This window comes from Cryptotermes secundus, unplaced genomic scaffold, assembly GCF_002891405.2.
Source record: "Cryptotermes secundus unplaced genomic scaffold, Csec_1.0 scaffold1769, whole genome shotgun sequence".
NCBI classification, from domain to species: Eukaryota; Metazoa; Arthropoda; class Insecta; order Blattodea; family Kalotermitidae; genus Cryptotermes; species Cryptotermes secundus.
In genome coordinates, this window is record NW_019727434.1 from 298,192 (window position 1) to 318,427 (window position 20,236).

The 20,236-nt window shown below is 41.5% G+C and overlaps 1 protein-coding gene across 1 annotated transcript in view; it reads left to right on the forward strand.

Moving 5' to 3' along the window:
* LOC111864824 (dynein heavy chain 10, axonemal) overlaps positions 1–20,236 on the forward strand; it is a 136,110-nt gene that overhangs the window by 42,353 nt on the left and 73,521 nt on the right. Inside the window, exons 24-35 of the mRNA XM_033751598.1 lie at positions 715–910; positions 3,033–3,266; positions 4,649–4,875; positions 5,921–6,020; positions 7,750–7,919; positions 8,034–8,125; positions 10,413–10,538; positions 11,617–11,870; positions 12,488–12,676; positions 14,490–14,662; positions 16,654–16,819; positions 18,817–18,975. Of these exons, the coding sequence (XP_033607489.1) occupies positions 715–910; positions 3,033–3,266; positions 4,649–4,875; positions 5,921–6,020; positions 7,750–7,919; positions 8,034–8,125; positions 10,413–10,538; positions 11,617–11,870; positions 12,488–12,676; positions 14,490–14,662; positions 16,654–16,819; positions 18,817–18,975 (2,086 nt within the window). The remainder of the gene's footprint in view (positions 1–714; positions 911–3,032; positions 3,267–4,648; positions 4,876–5,920; positions 6,021–7,749; positions 7,920–8,033; positions 8,126–10,412; positions 10,539–11,616; positions 11,871–12,487; positions 12,677–14,489; positions 14,663–16,653; positions 16,820–18,816; positions 18,976–20,236) is intronic.

The window sequence follows — 20,236 nt, forward strand, 5'->3', positions numbered from 1 at the left end:
AGTAGCAGTCAGCAGTGTTACCACTGGAGCCCATTTATATCGCCACTAGGTTCAATATGACTTCTTCACTTAAAGATGAAATTAAACTGTAAAGTAAAAAAAAAAGTATCGCTGTAACAGGCTGTGAAGGCCCGTAGGTTTGTGAGATGTTGAGGTTCCCACATTTTCTAGAAAACTGGTTCACAGATGGCGGTAAGGTTGTCAGCCTTACGCATGGGCCGTCCTTCACCTCCAGGAATATTCCTGGTACTCATTTCTGTTAGAGGCTGAGTCGACCTCAGGGCCATAGTGCGGCTGGAAAGATTAGGTCAATTGAAAAAATATACCTCATCCGGATTTGATCCCGCGACCTTCCGGCCTATAGCATAGTGCCTCAACCAACAACACTACCGCGTGCCCCTCAAACTAAACTTTTCACAAATAATTAATATGTAGACCTGATACAAGGAAAATTACAAATAAAGTTCTTCAGTTAGCAACAGACCAATAAAACTGGAGCAGTCGTCTGGAAAAAAAAAATGTAAATAAACGTCGTTCCGCGTCGTGAAATGTCTGGTGGTGATGTAGGTCTGACAGTGTGTCAATATGTCCCAGCCAGCGGCGTTTTAGGCGAACAGAATTTCGTGATTTTAAGGAGCATTTCCAGTGAAAAGTGATATGTACACGTATATACATTCATATTACAGAATAATGCAATTTATTTCTTGCTTATAGATTTGTTGGCCCGTTCTTGACAGTAGTCCAGAAATGGGAGAAAACACTGTCTCTCATTAGTGAGGTTATGGACGAGTGGCTGTCAGTACAACGCAAATGGCTGTACATGGAAGGAATCTTTGTGGGAGAAGATGTCAGACAGGAGCTTCCAGAAGAAGCCAGGAAATTCGATGGTATCGACATGGAATTCCGCAAGGTATCTGGACTTCAGGAAGTTCAGTAAATCGGAGAGAAGAGAGTTAAACAGATCAATATTGCAGACTTAAGTTCATATTACTTACTTACTTACTTACTTACTTACTCATTCATGGAGCTGAGACCTTCTTGAGGAGAAGCCAAATATGCAGCTACTCAACAATTTCTCACAATTTTATGGAATCCAAAGGTTCATTACCGTGCTCACAAGAGCCATCCACTGGTCCCTATCCTGAGCCAGACCAACCCAATCCATATCATCCCATACTATTTCTCTGAGATCCATTTTAATATTGTCCACCCACCTACACCTTGGTCTTCCCATTGGTCTCCTTCCTTCTGGCTTTCCCACCAATATCCTATATGCATTCATTTTCTCCCCCATTCATGTTACATTTCTTGCCCACCTCATCCTCCTTGACTTTATCATTCTAATTAGACTTGGAGAAGAGTACACGTTATGAAGCTCCTCATTATGCAGTTTTCTATAACTTCCTGTGTCTTCGTCTCTCTTCGATCCAAATATTCTCCTCAACACCCTGTTCTCAAACACCCTCAGTCTGTGTTGCTCCCTTACGAAATTATTGTCTACTGTTATGAACATATATTTAAGTCGATCATAAACCTTCGTACATTTCAGTAAAATGTACTAAGCCAATTCATTTGAAAGGTCACATCGCTGATTGGGTAAGTGTATGGTAAGTCACTATGAGAGTAGGGTGGAGCGCTAGTTCTAATTGCCTGGGCAATTTGGTTGATTAACTGACTCTCCACACTAATATAGGCAACTGCAATTTCCTTCAAATTGCTCCAGAATTAATTATGTATAACAACCTCTTACCTACATGGTGCAGTCTCGTCAGATATCAATCCAGTCATGCAGTCATTCAGTACCGTAGGAATATTTATCTCTGCTTATATATGCTGAAATTCGAATTATATTTTTCTACCATGACGTGACTCACAGATAAAGTTCATTGATAATTAAAATGGAGAAGTTGATAAATGAGAAGTCTGAAGTTCATAGTGCATCCCCCGAAGGAGACGAGGACTGCATATAGGTTATTGGTGGGAAAGCCAGACGGAAGGAGACCATTGGAAAGACGAAGGAGTACGTTGGTGGACAATATTAAAATGGATCTTAGAGAGATAGGATGGGATGGTATTGATTGGACTGATCTGGCTCAGAATTAGGGAACAGTGGAGGTATCTTGTGAACCTTCGGTTTCCATAAAATGCTGGGAAATTCTTGGGTATCTGCAGATTTGGCGGCTCCTCAAGAAGGGCTCAGCTCCTTAAGTAATTAAGCAATAGTGCACCCGCTGAACGGTCAAAACATGAACTTTCTTGCCTCTCTCATACAGAAGATCACAGATTTAAGTTCCTCGCAGATTCAATTTACATTTCTGTTGTGATGTTTTGCGTAAAAGAGCAGACAATTTAAATGGTCTAGAATTCTACCCGTTTCTTTGGATAATTTTTCACACTATTTTCAGTGCTTTAAAGAGAGCTTTACTTTTTTTAACGGAAAACAGTCTAAGAAAACCGATCACTTCTTAATCATGAGGAATACAATTATGCATGTAATAATAAGCCTACATTCACATTTTTGTCTCGGTTAAAATAAACAAAAAGTAAGAATAGACGCGAGAGACATGAGACTGGCTTTCTCTTGAGTGTGATTAGTGATCTATGTACGTAAGCCCATATAAAGCAGCTGCATACAAACGTTATATACAGACCATCTTATAATTGGCATATTTCTAGAAGTACGTTACTTTTGAGTGGTTGACGCGCCTGCTTCTTTTTTAAGAGGTATCAGGGTTGGTTTTGAATTTTTCATGGTTTACGTGTCTTTCCAGGCACATACTAGGATAGTACCTTAAATAGGCTAAGGGCACCTTCCTTTATATAATTCTCAATTTACATTTCACAACCAACTTCTATCCCATAGCGCTGTATAATGTGATATGTTAGTAAATTGTAAATTAATGAGAGAAATGAGGAAAAATTTATGTTGATGGACATAGTAACATCTGAAGTTTTAGGAGTTATCAGGCCTACTTTTCTTGAAAGCTAACTTGACCATCGTAGTGTTAAAACATTTCATTGTTCTTCTGCAGATGATGTGTGAGACTGCTGAGGAACCGAATGTGAAGGCCTGCTGTGAGATTGAGGGACGTTTGAGTGATCTACAGAGACTTAATCATGGTCTAGAACAATGTCAGAAATCGCTGACAGATTATTTAGATGCTAAGAGAAATGTTTTCCCAAGGTTTTTCTTTATAGCCGATGTCGAATTGTTATCAATTTTGGGCAGCAGTGATCCGTCCTCTGTTGAAGAATATACGGTGAAGGTAGGTGTCACACTATGTTCCAAAAGTAAATCCTACATTTCATCTCTCGTAAAATATCATTTTACAAGTGCTTATTAGTTTTAATGTTAGGAGTTTTGGGAAGAACTTATGTTGCCGTCTATCCTTCATATGCTTCAGCCAGAAGGCCACGACGAGGTTGGAAAGCTACATATTATTAATGACAACATTTGTTGTTCCATTTTTGTACATAATTTTCACTAGTAGTGATTTTATGTTACATTTGCCGATATAATATTAAAGATTAGTCAGTAATAATAGTAATAATAATAATAACAACAACAACATTAATAATACAGAAAAATTTGATTTTGCCGAAATAAATAATGACATGTTTAACCGGTGAAAAAATGCGATAGCCCAAAGAGAGTTCTAGTCCCTCAGAAAAGAGACTCAAATGAGGTATATAGGAAGAACTTGGCCGCGCCATATCTCAAGCGGTTAGTCGCTGGCTTCCCACCGCGGCGGCTCGGGTTCGATCCCGGGTATAGTCAAGTGGGATTTGTGGTGGACAAAGTGGCGTTGGCGCAGGTTTTCTCCGAGTACTTCAGTTTCCCCTGCCAATCTTCATTCCACCAATTGCTCCGCAAACACCCTCACCTATCGTCTGGGGCTGGTACAATAGGCCAGAAGTGGCCGTAGTACAAGGGACTTAGTCCCACCCCACTAGCAGTAAAAAAAAAAAATAGGAAGAACTTGGATTAAGTAAGAGTAATTTTCATGGGGACAGAAGAAGCAAGTGAAGATGAATTTCGCACCGTTGCCATGATTGTTATCTTAACATAGCCGTTTTGATACAAAATTTTGAGCTCTGATTTATATGACACGCATGCGCACAAGACTTCTCACGAGAAGCTCTAATGGATTTACATGGTTTAGGATTACTTCTTCTTGTGCCCTGCATAATTCAGTTATGCAGTCACACGTAAGGAATTTTGACCACATGCAGTTCGTGGACTGGTGTGCACCCTTCAAGTTTTCCAATAGTGCGGAGTCGCTCTGTTCTGCAGGCACTGCAGTTTTAAGAGGTGAGCGTCCGCCCCATACTCGCAGATGGGACAGGCGTGAGTCGTAACTCACCTAAGCACAGCTTTATAAAGCGTAAGTTTAATATTTGTACGTGAACGCCCCCAAATATTGCCGAGATCAAGAAAACGTGGATCTATACAACCACTCCCCTATACATATTCATGGCGTAGTGCTTAATTAGTTAAGCACAGGGATAACTTTACCTCTTACCTTTACCTTTAGCATTATTAATTATGATATTTGTGATGGTGTTGATAATAATATAAATAATACATTTGTGGCATTTTGTGTAGTTTCCTGCTGGTCTCGAATATTATACGGCGTAAATGTTGCAGATGTTTGATAATATGGGGTGTTTAAGGATTGATTCTGTCAGCCGACATGGCCCTGTTGCCTCAGCAGTGATTTCTTGCGAAGGAGAGGTGATGGAACTTAGGGAAACCGTGCCTGTAGCTGGTCGAGTTGAAGAATGGATGAACGCTCTTCTTGATGGAATGCGAGCAACAAATCGATACATTACAAAGAAAGCCATATTCGATTATGGAAAAGTACGAAAACCCAGGTAAGGATATTTTTTTTCCAACATTAACCATAAATTGTTGTCCCAGACCCGAAACTTATGAAGTTTAAATTCAGATTCGTAATAGGCCTGTATCGATTTCAATCAGAACACAAGAGTATACTAACATTTCATACTTACTGTATTGCTTCAATAGCTGATGATACAATATCTCGTTATTTGCTTACTTAATGACAAGAGGTAAATATTGGAACCCTGGCTGGATGCCTGTTCTCTGAAGATATACTCGGTATAGCGATGCGCCACGGATTGGGTGAACAGGGTTCCTTTCCCGGCAGGTGCAAGATATTTCTCTCTTCTCCCGCCTTCTATCCAATGAGTATCTGGGGATCTATCCTCTGGGATAAAGCGACCAGAGTGTGAAACTGACCATTCAACTGCGTTTAATGCCAAGGTCAAGAATGGTGGAGCTGTGCCTCCACTCCACCGTATATTTTAAAGGCATGGAGCTTAAGTAATTAAGCACAGGGACAAAGTTACCTTAATCTTATATTAACTTACTTTCTGGTAACTGCTTGCTTGCGTTTCATTCTGGGTTCTTGCCTGGCTTACTATTCTGCTTTGAGATGGATGCGATATGATTTTCAGAATTGTCAGCTGTTTTTCACCGTACTACAGGGCGTTGTATACAAGAAGGTAGAACTCTTCACAGTAACCGCTATCAGAACCTTAAATTCAGCATAAGTAAAAGATGAAATGGCTAGATAATTTTTCGCAGAATTCTCCTTTGTCATACATGTCATGAAATTCGGTCCAGCAGTTCTAGAATTGTTTCACGCATACGGACGGATGGACTAGGCCAAGATAATAGTCGCTCTGCAGGAATCATAAATCGCCTCAGTCTGTTAAGACTCGAAATATGCCGCTGAACAATAAAACTGCGAACATGACGGTACCTATATTTAAAAAATAAAGCAGATTGTCGACGCGTGGTTGTCTTTCCTCTGTAACTGTAGATTCTGTAGTAGGACTTCCAATACATTGCCCGATGTTCACCGGCATATTCATTAGTTTTTACTTCTCATAGAACTGAGTGGATGTTAGACTACCAGGGGATGGTGTGCCTGGCTGCAAACCGTGTATGGTGGACAGCAGAAGTGGAAAATGTCTTTGAAAAAGTGATGCAGGTAAATTGGTTCTCTGCTTTCAGATTTATTGATGTATTGATAAGTAGCACAATTTCATTAAGTCAATATATTCAATATATTTCTTCTATTACCAAACAGGGCCTTCCATAGCTCAAACGATTAGTGGCTGGTTTCCCAGGGCGGCTGCCCGGGTTAGATCCCGGGTCTGGTCAAGTGGGATTTGTGGTGGACAAAGTGGCGCTTGGGCGGGTTTTCTCCGAGTACTTCGGTTTCCCCTGCCAATCTTCATTCCACCAAATTCTCCATCATCATAATCACCCGGGGCAAGCTACAATAAGCCAATCAGTGGCCGCCGTGCCGAGTGCACCCAGTTGGACTCCACCCCCACTAAGCGAATTAAAAAAATTACCAAACAGGCTTCTGTTATAACTATTTTCCCGTGATTTCAGAGTACTTAAAACTGTATGCTTAAGTGCTTCGAAATAATGCATTATCAAGGAATACAAAAACAGTTATCCTCGCCATCACACGGTCTAATTGGAACGATACTGATTTTATTCCGCCATTTTACTTCGCAGGCATACACTTCACGAAGAAGCAATGCTGTTACAAGGAGATGTTCTGTATCCATATCTTTCTAAGTGTAGCTAATATTGCTGCTTAATTCTTGAGGCACTTTTATTTTAGTTTGAAATATATAAGTTTAGTTATTAATTTATTCTGTAGACAATCTGCTCAAAGATGGCGGTAAGGTTGTCAGCCCTATGCGCCGGCTGCGCTTTACTCCCCAGAAAAATTATTTAATTAATTCCTGGTATTCATTTCTGTTAGAGGCTGAGTAAAGCCGAGGGCCTCGTGCGGCTGGAAGGATTAGGTCAAGACGGAAGTGTGGGTTAGTGGTGTGTATATGAATGCGTGAGAGCGCACACGCACACACGCACACACATACACATTTCCGTCGGTAGTCCGCCGACCCTAATCGGTCTCATGTTCAAGTCTGTTAAGCTCAAGCAGAGGATCAGGGCTTCTGTCTCAGTCATACCGGCTGCTACTCCAACACTCCTTGGCCTGTAGTCTGCAAGCGAACTACACCGACTGAGAGACCGCCGCTTGCCGGCGAAGTTAGTGCCAACTTTTGCGGACAGAGGGTGTCGCGTGGTCAGCTCAACGAATCGCGAGTTTACCGCTATGATAGAATAAGATGTTTATAAGAATGTGCTACAGAAGGCCGGATGGGCATTGCCTAGGCCTTTCTTGTATTTACAATATTTTTTCTACAATAAGAGAAAGATCTCCACGGTCGTTAATCCGGTTTTACAGACCGGGCCTGCTATAAAGTACACGGTGATTATATCCACGCTCGTCTGGTGCTCCTTTGTAAAATGGCGGAAGTCTCAGTAGTAGTTCAGATTTGTTCACATCCTGTAAGTGCAACACTAGTATTTTGTGTGTGTGTGGCTCATCTATTTCGAATATTTAGCCCCTCAGTGCTGTGTGGCATACGAAGTCCCTGTAACTAGAAGCCCAAGAGGATTAATCTAAGTTACTGAGACATTACGGAAATCCAATCTGTTAAGACCTTATTCACTCCGGAAACACGTCACTAGACCAGTGAACCATCAATGGTAGAGTGAGCAGTGGGGATAAATTGAACGCTTCAGCGCAGGTTTTACATGAGTACGTTTAACAAAGGTTATGTTATGCAAAAATGCTTGAAGTTGTGAAGTGAATTTGTAAGCAGTGTATATTATGTGGATTGAAATTTCAGGGCGAAAAGAGAGCAATGAAAGAATACCTAGAAGTTGTGAATGGACAGTTGGACGAGTTAGTGGCCAGGGTTCGGTCTCATTTGACTAAGATTCACCGCAGGAAGTTCAATACTGTTCTTATTATCGATATCCATGCTAGAGACACGATCGAGGCCTTCGTCAGAGACAGGTTAGTTGCAAATTGTTAAGCATAGACCACCATAATATAGATCCACTGAAGTAAAGTGAAGCTTTATCGTATTAACAAGGAAAGAAAACCTTTTCATGTTTAACTCTGTTGCAGCATTTTGAATGCTCAAGAATTCGAATGGGAAACTCAGCTCAAGTTTTACTGGTGGAAACCATTTGACAACTTGGTGGTGAGGCAGTGCACAGGTAAACTTTTTAAGTAATTGAGTTATGTAGTTTAATTAAGATGACCCCTTCTAGTGGTTAGAGTTTCTGGCTACAGATCCAAAGGACCCGGGTTCGATTTCCGTCGGTACCAGATTTTCTGAGAAGTAGTGGATCTGGAACGGGGTCCACTCAGCCTCGTGAGAATAACTGAGGAACTATTTGAATGGAAAAGTAGCGGCTCCCGTCTAGAAACCCGAGATTAACAGCCGTGGGGATCCGTTGCGCTGACCACGCTACGTCCTCTATCCGCAAAAGTTGGCACTAACTTCGCCAACAGGCGGCGTTCGCTCGGCCGGTATAGTTCGCTTGTGGACTAAAAGCCACGCAGTTTTAGTGTAATTAAGATAATGATATTCCTTTAAAGAATGATATCATAGAATAAGAACGTTTTGAAAGTGTCCTGATTCCTCGTATGCACATTGACCACAGTCTGTCCTTCCGGAAGTCTCCGCCTCGTTAACCTTCAGGTTGATTGTAGAATTTTTATCGTACATTCGCGAAATGTCTTTGTATATTTGTTGTAGACGGCGCATCTGCAAGTTTAAACAGAAATGTAATGATCAGGTGTAAAAATAGTAAAGCTATCCCTGTAACAGACCGTGAAGGTCCATAAGGTTGTGAGATGTTGAGGCTCCCACATTTTCTCTAGAAAATCGGCTCACAGACGGCGGTAAGTTTATCAGCCTCGCGCGCCGGCCGCCCTTTACCACAAAGAATATTCCTGGTACTCATTGCTGTTAGAGGCTGAGTAGACCCCAGAGCCATAGTGCGTCTGGAAGGATTAGGTAAATTGGAAAATTCCACCTCATCGGAACTGGAACCTTGCAGCTTCTAGCATTACTCTGCCGCGGTGTTATATTACAAAACCAAAGGTTTAGGATGTTGGCGGGTTCGTGATTCCGAGTTTTACGGGCAGTGGCTGCAAAATTCTTAAGCTGAAGTAGAAGCGTTTGGGTTGCAACAGATTATGTTGATTCCCAGTGCGCTCTTGCGCAGTTGTGGCACTCTACATCACGATAATATCAACCCGTTTGCACATGCCTCTCCTACCATACAGCAAAAGCTGCAAAGTGCAGACTGGAGAACTACTATTATGAAAAATATATCTTGTCGTGAAAATTTGCTGTGAAAGGCAATGTTAAGATAATTCTACGCCTAATAAGCAGAAACTGTTTAATGTGAAAATAGAATTGGAAACAAAACTTCAAAAAAATTTTTGTTCGAGTGTTTATTTTCTCTGTCCACGTACTTTTGTCTTGTGTATATCCGCGTTTCTCACGGTGCTGAGAATTTTCTGCGATGTGACGCCGTGTAGTTTTGTAGACGTGTACATGTACTTTAGAGGAATCATCAGCTTCCATCTTCATGGTAGGCTGAACTCCGAAATGTTGGTACCCCCAGAACACAGTAGCCTTTTATTTTGTCCTGTAACTTTCTTCCTGAATTTTTTTTTCCGAGAAATGCCATATTTGTCACGTGTGACGTCAATTAAGGCTGATTGACGGAAGAATAATTTAATAGGCCCAGAACATTTTAAAGGAAGGGAAATCAAGAAAAAATGGAAAAAATTCAAAATTCTTGAACAGAATAATACATGTAGTTACTATAGGATTCTGACGATGGTGTATAACACACTGATATGTTGGGTTTTTGGACTTTATCCATCGTCCTGGTTTTTAAGATAACAAATAAAAACACGACGTTTCGGAAACTGGATCTGTTTCCGTCCTCAGGTGAAGGAAAACACCTATTCAGTTGGGTCCGTTGGTCCAGTGATTGAGGCTAGCTCTTTCTAACGGACCAAACTGAATAGGTGTTTTCCTTCACCTGAGGACGGAAACAGATCCAGTTTCCGAAACGTCGTGTTTTTATTTGTTATCTTAAAAACCAGGACGATGGATAAAGTCCAAAAACCCAACATATCAGAATAATACATGTGCGTAGGTCTATGTATTGTGCAATATATACATTTGTTTTTAATAATAATTTCCTCAAATATTAGAATATTTAGACGTGATTCATAATGACCACTCTATCATAGCCTCATTGGTGACATATTTTTCAATATATTCCAAGCTCATTTAATCCTTATTATAGTTTCTCTAAAATTTTACTCAGTTTTCTATAATAGAAAAGCCACTGTTTTTCAGGCACCAATGCTCAACGGCTACCAGTTTAAATTGAAAATTTCCAGGGCCGTGTATTTCGTTAAAAGAAAGTTGTACTTTCTGTTTCGGTAGGAACTGAATTCGTGCATGTGTTGCAGGAAGTTTCGACTACGGCTATGAGTACATGGGGCTGAGTGGAAGACTGGTTGTCACTCCACTGACAGACCGAATCTACCTCACAATGACGCATGCGCTCTCCATGCAACTGGGATGTGCCATTGGAGGTAACCACTCTGGACTGTAACGCGGCAGTTAATAAAATAGTGGTGGAGTAAATACCTTAAAAGTCAGTCCAAAATCATTTTCTCTTCTGCCTCAAACCGAATGACATGGTGGTCAGATTTGCAACAGTTCTGCACCGTATTCGGGAGATGAGTGTTTAAAAATAAAATCCGGCCACAGTGGCCGCCCGATATAATGCACGAACTGTCTTCCCCAGCTCGAATACTGGAATTGTGGGTTCTAACTCCACTCGAGGCATCTATTTCTGATTTCGTGTTGTTCTGTGTAAGTAGCGGCCTTGTGACGGGTTGACCCCCATCCAAAGAGTCCTACCATCTCTCTCTAAGGTCTATAGTCTCAGCTTCTGACTGGGAACGGGCCAGGGGACCTGCTCCATCAAACGAAGAAGCAGAAGTTTATATACATGAAAGCCGCTCATTAAAAAAAAAAAGGCTTTTAAGTAGGGTGTACATTGTGCACCCGTTAGGATTTCGGGTTGGAGCGCAGTCGGTACAGCGAATAGCTACGGGCTGGACGACCAAGGGGTCGGAGTTCAAGTACCGGTAAAGTCGTCGTCCAGACCGGCTCTGGGGTCCACCCAATCTCCTATCGAATGGGTACCGGGGGTAAAGCGATGAACCTGACCGCTTACCTCCAGCTAGTGCCGAGGTAAAAAAATGTGGATCTATACATCCACTCCTCTATACGTCTTCATGTCGTAGTGCTTAATTAGTTAAGCACATGGACAATTTTACCTTTTTTTTTCTTGGCACTAGAGCCCCAGTTGGCCTAGGCCTACCTCCATGAACTTCTCTGTTCACTTCGGTTTTTCTAGATCTTACGCATTCGGTAGGACTCCTTGGGCGGGTGATCAGCTCGTCGCAAGGCCTCTACCTGTACACAAACACAGAAAAACGCACACACACAAACTAAACATCCATGCCCTGAGTGGGATTCGAACCTACGATCCCGGTTTCCAAGCGAGCGAAGACAGTACATGCCTTAGACCGCTCGGCTACCGTGACCGGCTACTTTACATTTTACCTTACCTGTTTTATAATGCCTTGCCTTGTGTTGCAGGTTCGGCTGGTACAGGAAAGACTGAAACAGTGAAGGACTTAGCCAAAGCGCTCGGGCTGCTGTGTGTGGTCACGAACTGCAGTGAGGTTATGGACTGCAAGACAATCGGCAAAACACTCTGCGGGCTTTGTCAGTGCGGTGCCTGGGGATGCTTTGACGAATTCAACCGTATTGACTTCTCAGTGCTGTCTGTCATCTCAACGCAGCTGCAGACAATTCGCAGCGCTCTTTTTCTCAAGTTGACACAATTTTATGTACGATATTTTCCTTAATTTTTAAACTTAACTTTCAGACCAAGAATGCAACAGTAAATATTTCACTTCATGTTACGTGTATGTACTCTTAGGTTTAGACTACTGACAAATCTTATTGATTGATGTCGGTCAGTTGATGCCTATGGTGGTGTACATCCATTCTTTACAAGGTTTACATAAACCAACATATTTGTAATGTATAAGCATGCGCATTTTTCTGCCGCCCGCTATAATTGAAATTGCTAAACAGATTTTAATGAAATTTAATTTATATGTGGTTGTATATTACGCTACTTAAGAGTTCTTTGTTTCATGACTTATTTTGAGAAAATTGGAACGTTAGGACCAAAATTAAATTCAGCAGACAGTGTTTGGCTTAGACTGCAGTTACTATTTGTAATTTGAGTCGAAATTTATTTAATAATTTCGGAGATGAAAGACGTGCGAATAGAAACGACCTCCACATTATACTTTCATTTTCAGCAATTAATCGAAATGAAACTTAAGAAAAATAAACACGAACACTCAGATGTCGTTTAACCGACTCTTTTAAGAAACCCGCATGATTAATTTATTTCAAGGTCTTAATTTCAGCTAGTATGTGACTTATGTTCTAGTTTCAAGGTCAGGAGACAGCCCTTGATCGAAAAGTGGGTATATTTGTAACGATGAACCCAGGAAACGCCGGTCGGACAGAGCTGCCCGAGTCGGTAAAATCTTTGTTCCGACCTGCGGTCTGCACTGCCCCTGATCTGGAAGTTATCTGTCTCACAATACTCTTCTCTGAAGGCTTCTCTCAGGCCAAGGTAAGCAGGCTAAGTACAGTACTTCGTTCGGCATTCCATGTACAGTGAAGTAATTAGCAGATAAAGGGCCGCGCCATAGCTCAAGCGGTTAGTCGCTGGCTTCCCACTGCGGCGGCCTGGGTTCGAACCCGGGTCTGGTCAAGTGGGATTTGTGGTGGACAAAGTGGCGGTGGGGAAAGTTTTCTCCGAGTACTTCGGTTTCCCCTGCCAATCTTCATTCCACCAAATTCCCCATCATCATAATCACCTGGGGCAGGCTACAATAGGCCAATCAGTGGCCGCCATGTCGAGTGGGCCCAACTGGACTCCACCCCCCCCCACTAAGCGAAAATTAGCAGATACGTCTTGATAAATGCCCTCTTCTGAACCTACCGAATTCTACTTTCTTTTTTTAAATAAATGTATTTATTGCTGTAGATATGTAATTATTAACACATTTTCCGAGTGAATTTCGAAGTCTTTGTGTAAAACTTCAATCTCATGTCCCATTTTACTCTCCAGTTCGAGTATATGTATACACCGATACATGCGGTAGTTCCCTTCGTGCAAAACGCAGCACGTAGTAACATCGCTAACTCGAACATGCGTACTCCACGCACTCTCTGAAACACAGGACTTGGCTTCTGGGCGGGTGCGTCATAAACGTTGTAGGTGTTATATTTTAGTTGTGTATTTGAAAGTGAAATAACCTCGTAGAGTTAAAAAGGTAAAGTTCTCCCTGCGCTTAACTAATTAAGCACTACGCCATTATGGCGTATGGGGAAGTGGTTGTATAGATCCACATTTTCTTGACTAGATGGAGGTAAGTGGTCAGCTTCACTTCCCGGTCGCTTTATCTCCGAGGAAAGAGCCTCCTGTACCCACTGGATAGGAGGTTGGGTGGACCCGCAGGGCCAGTCTGGACGACACGAGGAATAGAAAATTATTGACCATACCGGGACTCGAACTCCAATCCCTCGGTCGTCTAACCCGTAGTCAGTTGCTATACCGACTGCGCTATCCCGGATCCTAATAACGTCATAATAATATATAAAAATAGTATTTTACTCTAGGAGAGTGATAAGCGTTCATATAACATCTGATTCATTTGCTGTAACACTGGCAGTCACGAAATATACCCCAGAAGATGGTGCTGTAACATATCAGTGTCGTGGATGTGTAAAGAGAGAAGGGTTCGCACTGGAGGTTTCCTTTGAATCTTGGCTAACAACTGTACGTTACGAGACCAATTAAATACACTTCCTTACCCCACAAGCTGGTCTAGCAGTGGCGCTCCGGACTCTGTTCGGGAGTTGAGGTGTTCTTTCAAATCTCAGCCGGAACACCGATTATCTTGAGTGAAGTTTTTCGTGGTTTTACACAGTCCCTGCAAATAAATGCCGGAATAATAACGTCACTAAGCCATGATTATTTCTTTCCTTCCCAGCTAATCCGCCCTATCAGTCGATATAGGCCCGATATTCACAGCGTCGGAGAAACATTTTTTGAACTCCAACAACGCTTTCGGCATCGACAGGGCGAAATGGTTAGCGCTTCGTTTCTTATTCGGGAAGTCTCGAGTTCAGTACTCGGCCCCGAAGCAGTCTATTCTCATTAACATTCTGGATAATATTCCTTACATGCTCCAGGCAGAAATATTTTGAGCGTATTACTTAAAATGATGAAGACTGCTTCCTTACACACCCTTTTCAACTTGTCACCACGGACAAGCATCACTGACTAAACTAAGTCAAAAATATTTTATAATACTATATTTTCTATGAACAACAAAGTATTAGAAAAGGAAAAACAAATTAATCCGATATTTCTGCAGGTTTTAGCCAAGAAAATCACTGTTTTGTATAAGCTGACGCAGGAGCAGCTGTCCAAACAGAACCATTACGATTTTGGTCTTCGAACATTGAAGGCTGTGTTGGTTATGGCTGGAGAACTGAAGAGGGACTCACCAGATCTCCCAGAGAACGTCGTGCTGATGAGGGCTCTCCGGTATGTGTTATCTTTGACCTGAAAACAAGTATTCTACAACAGGTTTAACCGTCCATGTTTGTCAGATTGTGCCGCATGACACTGCACTCCATACTGTATCTTTGCATTGTTTCAGTTCTGATTTTCCAGGACACGACGATGAATCTGCTGCATAACTGAACACAGGTCGCACTGGATACAAGTAGTATCGCAAAACACGGATTATTAACACTCTTCCGCTCCTCTTTGATTCTATCCATCCAAAACTTTTCTATGGCTCACACATTTTTCGTCATACAGGAGTATAAGACGTATTTTGTTTCCATAAAACATTTCAACCAAAATTACTCTCCGTCTTTTACATAGAACGTATGAAGTGAAAATGCGGTGAATGTTCGCCGGTGAACATTCATAGACGAAGGAGAGTCAGGAAATTGGTCACAAATGGAAGAAAAATAGCTGTAATGGACGTAACATATTTTCTATTTGTATCACTAGGTAGCAGCACAATCCAGCTTTATGACAGTCTAGGTAGCAGACGAGCATGCGCATGTTCAGAGGCTGGTTTCAATAGTCAAAATGGCTACGGAAGAGCACTGTTTTGTTGTGCGTCTTTATGGGCAAAAGGACTTAATGCAAAGGATATTCACAAAGAAATATTTCCTGTTTGCGGCGGGAAGTGTCTGTGCGTAAAGAGGTTCACATTTGGGTCGAAAAATTCTATCAAGGATGTTAGAAAGTTGCCGATGACGCTCGACCAGGTCAAAAGACTTATATGCTGCGGGTTTCGAAGCACTGATAAAGCGATGGGACAAGTGTATCAATGTTGTTGGAGGATTTGTCGAGAAATAAATATTTATTCCAGTTTTGAATATCGTACGTTTTTTTTCGTTTTATATCCATTTGTGACATATTTATTGACTTTCCCTCGTACCAATAAATGGAACAATGGCGATCTCTGTTTTTTAATTATCACGTTCTTCTAGATTTCATCCATACGAAACTAAAATATGACAATAAAATTGTATAGAAAATCCCGTTTGATAAATTCACTACGCATTGCGGATGTTACATCTCTGATTTTAACTTTCACATGGCCCTTCTGGAAAAGCTGTAGTGTTAAGGTAAAGAGGGTTACGTAGTGAAAATATAATTTTCGAGGAGAAAATGAAAAGTCTTCGGGCTCTTATGCAGTAAAGTATCGACATTTAATCTACTATTTTGCTGTGTCTTTAGTGGAAAATACATAGTAACAAATCAGTTCCAACTCGATGCCCTTATTATTATTATTATTATTATTATTATTATTATTATTATTAGAGGGGATGGGTTTCCCCATGCACTTAGACCAGTTTTTGGTACATTGTGCGTCCCCCTTTAATTTCTACTGTACCCATACCCTACCGGTACTGGTGTGTGCAATCAGCCCCGTTCAGCCAACGAGGTCGGCCGTCGGTACCTGATATTTCCCCCATCTACCAGAGGTGTTTGAAACTACTTGGGCGGGAAATTGTTGCCTAATATCGCTCAGAGGTCTCCTATAGACATGAGGATATTTTACGTGCCGTAAATCTACGACACGTGACCCACGGCTTAAAGTCCCTCCCGGAGGACTTGTTCCTTGAATTTTGCCGCCCTTAAAAATTACACAACCTCTGCCGAGTTTGAACCCGCGTACCTTGGTCATGAGGTGGGAACGTTACCTTAATAAGGAGAATTTTAAATAATGCCAGAACTTCTTCCTCCCACATTCTTTACAATTCATTATTCAGTAAACATCCTATTGACAGAATCGTTAAATAAGCCATAACTAACCGTAAATATAAGAATTTCATGAACCACTTACTCTGATAAATTTTTGACTAACACTGTTTTCTGAGAGTCTGCACGACTCCAGAAGTACGTATCGCATGAGAGATCTCTCCTCTTAGGCTATGTTGTTTTCGATACACCTCCATTCAGTATATCTGCAACAGTCTTAACATCAGTACACGAGTTTCATTCCGTTTAAGGGACATGACCCTGCCGAAGTTCGTGCCTGAAGACGTTCCACTGTTCCTTGGACTCATCAGGGATCTGTTTCCTGGTCTGGAGTGTCCTCGTGCTAGTTATCCTGACTTCAATGCGGCTGTCGAGGCAGCGCTTGCAGAAGAAGGCTATGTTGTGTTACCTGCACAGGTTAGATTCAGGGTTGTTTAAACCTACAGCATATTCTCGGGAGGACCCATGAAATTCCTTTCCTTCGGAGGTTCTACTTACAAACTAGCAGGAACTGTATTTTTCTTAATTCGCTTAGTGGGGGGTGGAGTCCAACTGGATCCAGTCGGCACGGCGGCCATTGATTGGCCTATTGTAGCCTGCTCTGGGTGATTATGATGATGGAGAATTTGGTGGAATGAAGATTGGCAGGGGAAACCGAAGTACTCGGAGAAAACCCGCCCCAGAGCCACTTTGTTCACCACAAATCCCACTTAACCAGACCCAGGATCGAACCCGGGCCGACGCGGTGGGAAGCCAGCGACTAACCGCTTGAGCTATGGCGCGGCCCAGCAGGAACTGTAAATTAATGACATAAATTCGCAATTTCTGTACTTAAGGCGGGACGGTTCACTCGGTATAGCAATTAGGCTATGGGCTAGGGGACAGGGGTTTGATTCCTGATGGGGGCAAGCGATTTTTCTATCATCCACAGCGCCCAGCCCAGCTCTGGGGCGCACCCAGCCTCTTATCCAAATTTGTATCGGGAGGTTTATCCCCGGGGTAGAGCGGGAGCTCCGTGAAGTTGATCACTCGCCCATTCTAGTGTCGAGGTAAAAAATGGCGTAGCTGTACCTCCATTTCCCTATACACCTTCATGGAACAGCACTTAATTAACTTTAGCTTCATTTTACCTTACTGTGCTTAATTTACACGAAAGCAGAATCTGACTAAATTAAATTTGCTAGATGAGTGTTCAGTCTCCGAGTTCATCACCGTCTTCATGTTTACAGTTGTCAGGAGGGCCTATATAAATCTTATACAAGAAATATGCAATACTTGTAAGTATTTCGTGTACGTTTTGAGGTTTTCAGGGCGGTGACTGTGAAGAATGCCGTCTTGTGGGATGTGGCGCCGTGTAGATATTGTGTTAACAGATGTTTCCGAAACGTCGGTTAACATAATATCTACACGGCGCCACATCCCAGGAGACGGAATTTTCAATAAGTATTTCAGTTCAGTATACATTTTTCAAATCGATTCATTGAGATTTCCGCAGGCTCATGTTCTTCGCACTGATGCTTACTTCTTGCTCATGCAGAGTTTATAATTGCGATTTCAGTTTATTTTTATATGGATAATATCTACACAAACATTTTATCGATATCATCTGAAATAGGTCGAACGTCACATATTCAAATTAACTGTGAGTATCTTTTCAATAAGTTTCTATACATAACACGTCTACTTTCACATTTTCAACGTCTACAGTTTCTTCAAGTTTAGATAGGAAAAACGAAATAAAACAAATAAATGGACGTGAGAAATGAGTTTCGCTACAGTACAGAAAACTTACTGTCATGAAGCAGTTCATGCTGCTTTCAGTAAGATAAAAACTTTCCCTGTATTTCGTTAAATATCTTACCGCGTCAAAACGTGTTTTCAGTAAGAGATAATAGCCTGCCTGCACTTTTGTGATATGCCCATCTTTCGTGCAGTGATATACTTCTGAGTAAGAAGATAACGTTCACTTCTAATTCTACGCAAAGTAGGCTTCTGTTTGACAGATATAAAATTGCTGACGTTTTCGACACACGTGTAACCCCATAGTAAAAATATGACCGCATCCTCCCCTATTTTCGGAGACGCAGCAATTCGATAGGCGAACAGCGGTACAGGAAGAAGGATAGGCAAACACGGTCTTCTCAGTGCGCCTTTACTGCGAACGCATAATTGTCTTGCACTCAGGTTTTCTCTGCTTGTGTCCAACTTTGACTTTCGGGGTTTCGACACAACTTATACTGAAGCTGTTGGAACTACGTAGATGGCCCCTGAAAGCCTGGGATTACAAATTAACACATAAATTTGTTTCCTACAATATTTACAAGACCCATTTAAGGTGTGCCGCGATGACAATTATTGGAAATGTATGCCCTATGTAATGAACATAGTTCTGAAGACAAGATTGCCATTCGCAGGTGGGCAGAGTGATGCAGCTGTACGAGACAATGATGACGAGACATTCTGCAGTGATTGTTGGGCCAACTGGTGGAGGCAAAACTGTTGTCATCGAAACCCTCGTCAAGGCACAAACATCCCTCGGACTTGCTACTAAGCTGTTTGTTCTGAATCCTAAGGTGAGGTTTTGTAGTAACTGAAAAACACATTTCATATCTGTTGTGTTGTTGGCTGGTTACGCCTGGATGCTAACGTTCAAACTTGCATTGCTGCTTTGTGATGGACCAGCTTGTGTTATAACCAGGGCCCGGATTTTGATGACATGTCATATTTTTCCCTTGTATCCTATGCGATGCATTTAAATATATAAATCTCGGATATGAGCTGCTAGTTACAGAAATGTAAATTTTATAGGTAATTTTTTGGTAAATTTTTGGACTTTTAAGGATATTTCTTGTAATTTTTGGCCATTTTAGTGAATTTTTCTTCATATGTTTTCTGAAATGTGAATAACATGGAAGCGAAGTGTTCTTCCTCTTTCTCCTTTAGGTCATTTTTTAAATATTTTCAGGTCATCAAAATCCGGGTCCTGGTTATAACACAATTTTCTGCCCTCATGTTTGGATGGATGTACTCAAAAGAAATAGAAAAACGGGTGGGGGAGGGATGAGCGCCAGATGGAGCGAAAGACAGTCAAGCAGTTACAATATCAGCGAAATTTGTCTCTTCTCATCGTGGGGTTTGGTAAAATAATCAGTACTCATAATAAGGAAATTGATTTTCATACACTTTTCTTGAACCCTAACTTACTAAATACATGAATATGAAATTAATCTTCTTATGCGTCTCTAATAAACTTGGAAAAGAAAGTAAAGATTAAAACATATTTTCAGCTCTGTTAAGAGTCAAACTGACACTTGAAATTAGTCGCTGCAAGAAATAAACACAGAATTGTTCACAGTTCATACACATAAATAATATTAATGTTATCAAATGCAGTTAATCAGGGTAAGTATATTGTCTGGTTTTCGGAAGTTTAAAATTTTATTTCGTGTTAAGCCCCACATGTTTCTAGTTCTATTATGTTCGGATAATTGATCCTTTTAGTAACAATTTATGTTGCTTCCATTTTGTACTTGGGGGATGAAATAGTCAGAGACTGCAGAAAATACGTAACATATTGAGGAGCTTTGTAATTTGCATACTTCGCTAAATACACGTATAATTAGAAAGATCAAGTCAAGGAGGATGAGATTGGCTGGGCAGGTGACACACAAGGGATAGGAGATGACTGTTTACACGGTTCTGGTGGAAAAGTGAGAAGGAAAGAAACCACTGGGAAGACCTAGACGTAGGAGGGAGGACAATATTAAAATGGATCTGAGAAGAATAGGATGGGGTGCTTTAGAATAGGGACAAATGACTGGCTTGGGGTTCCAT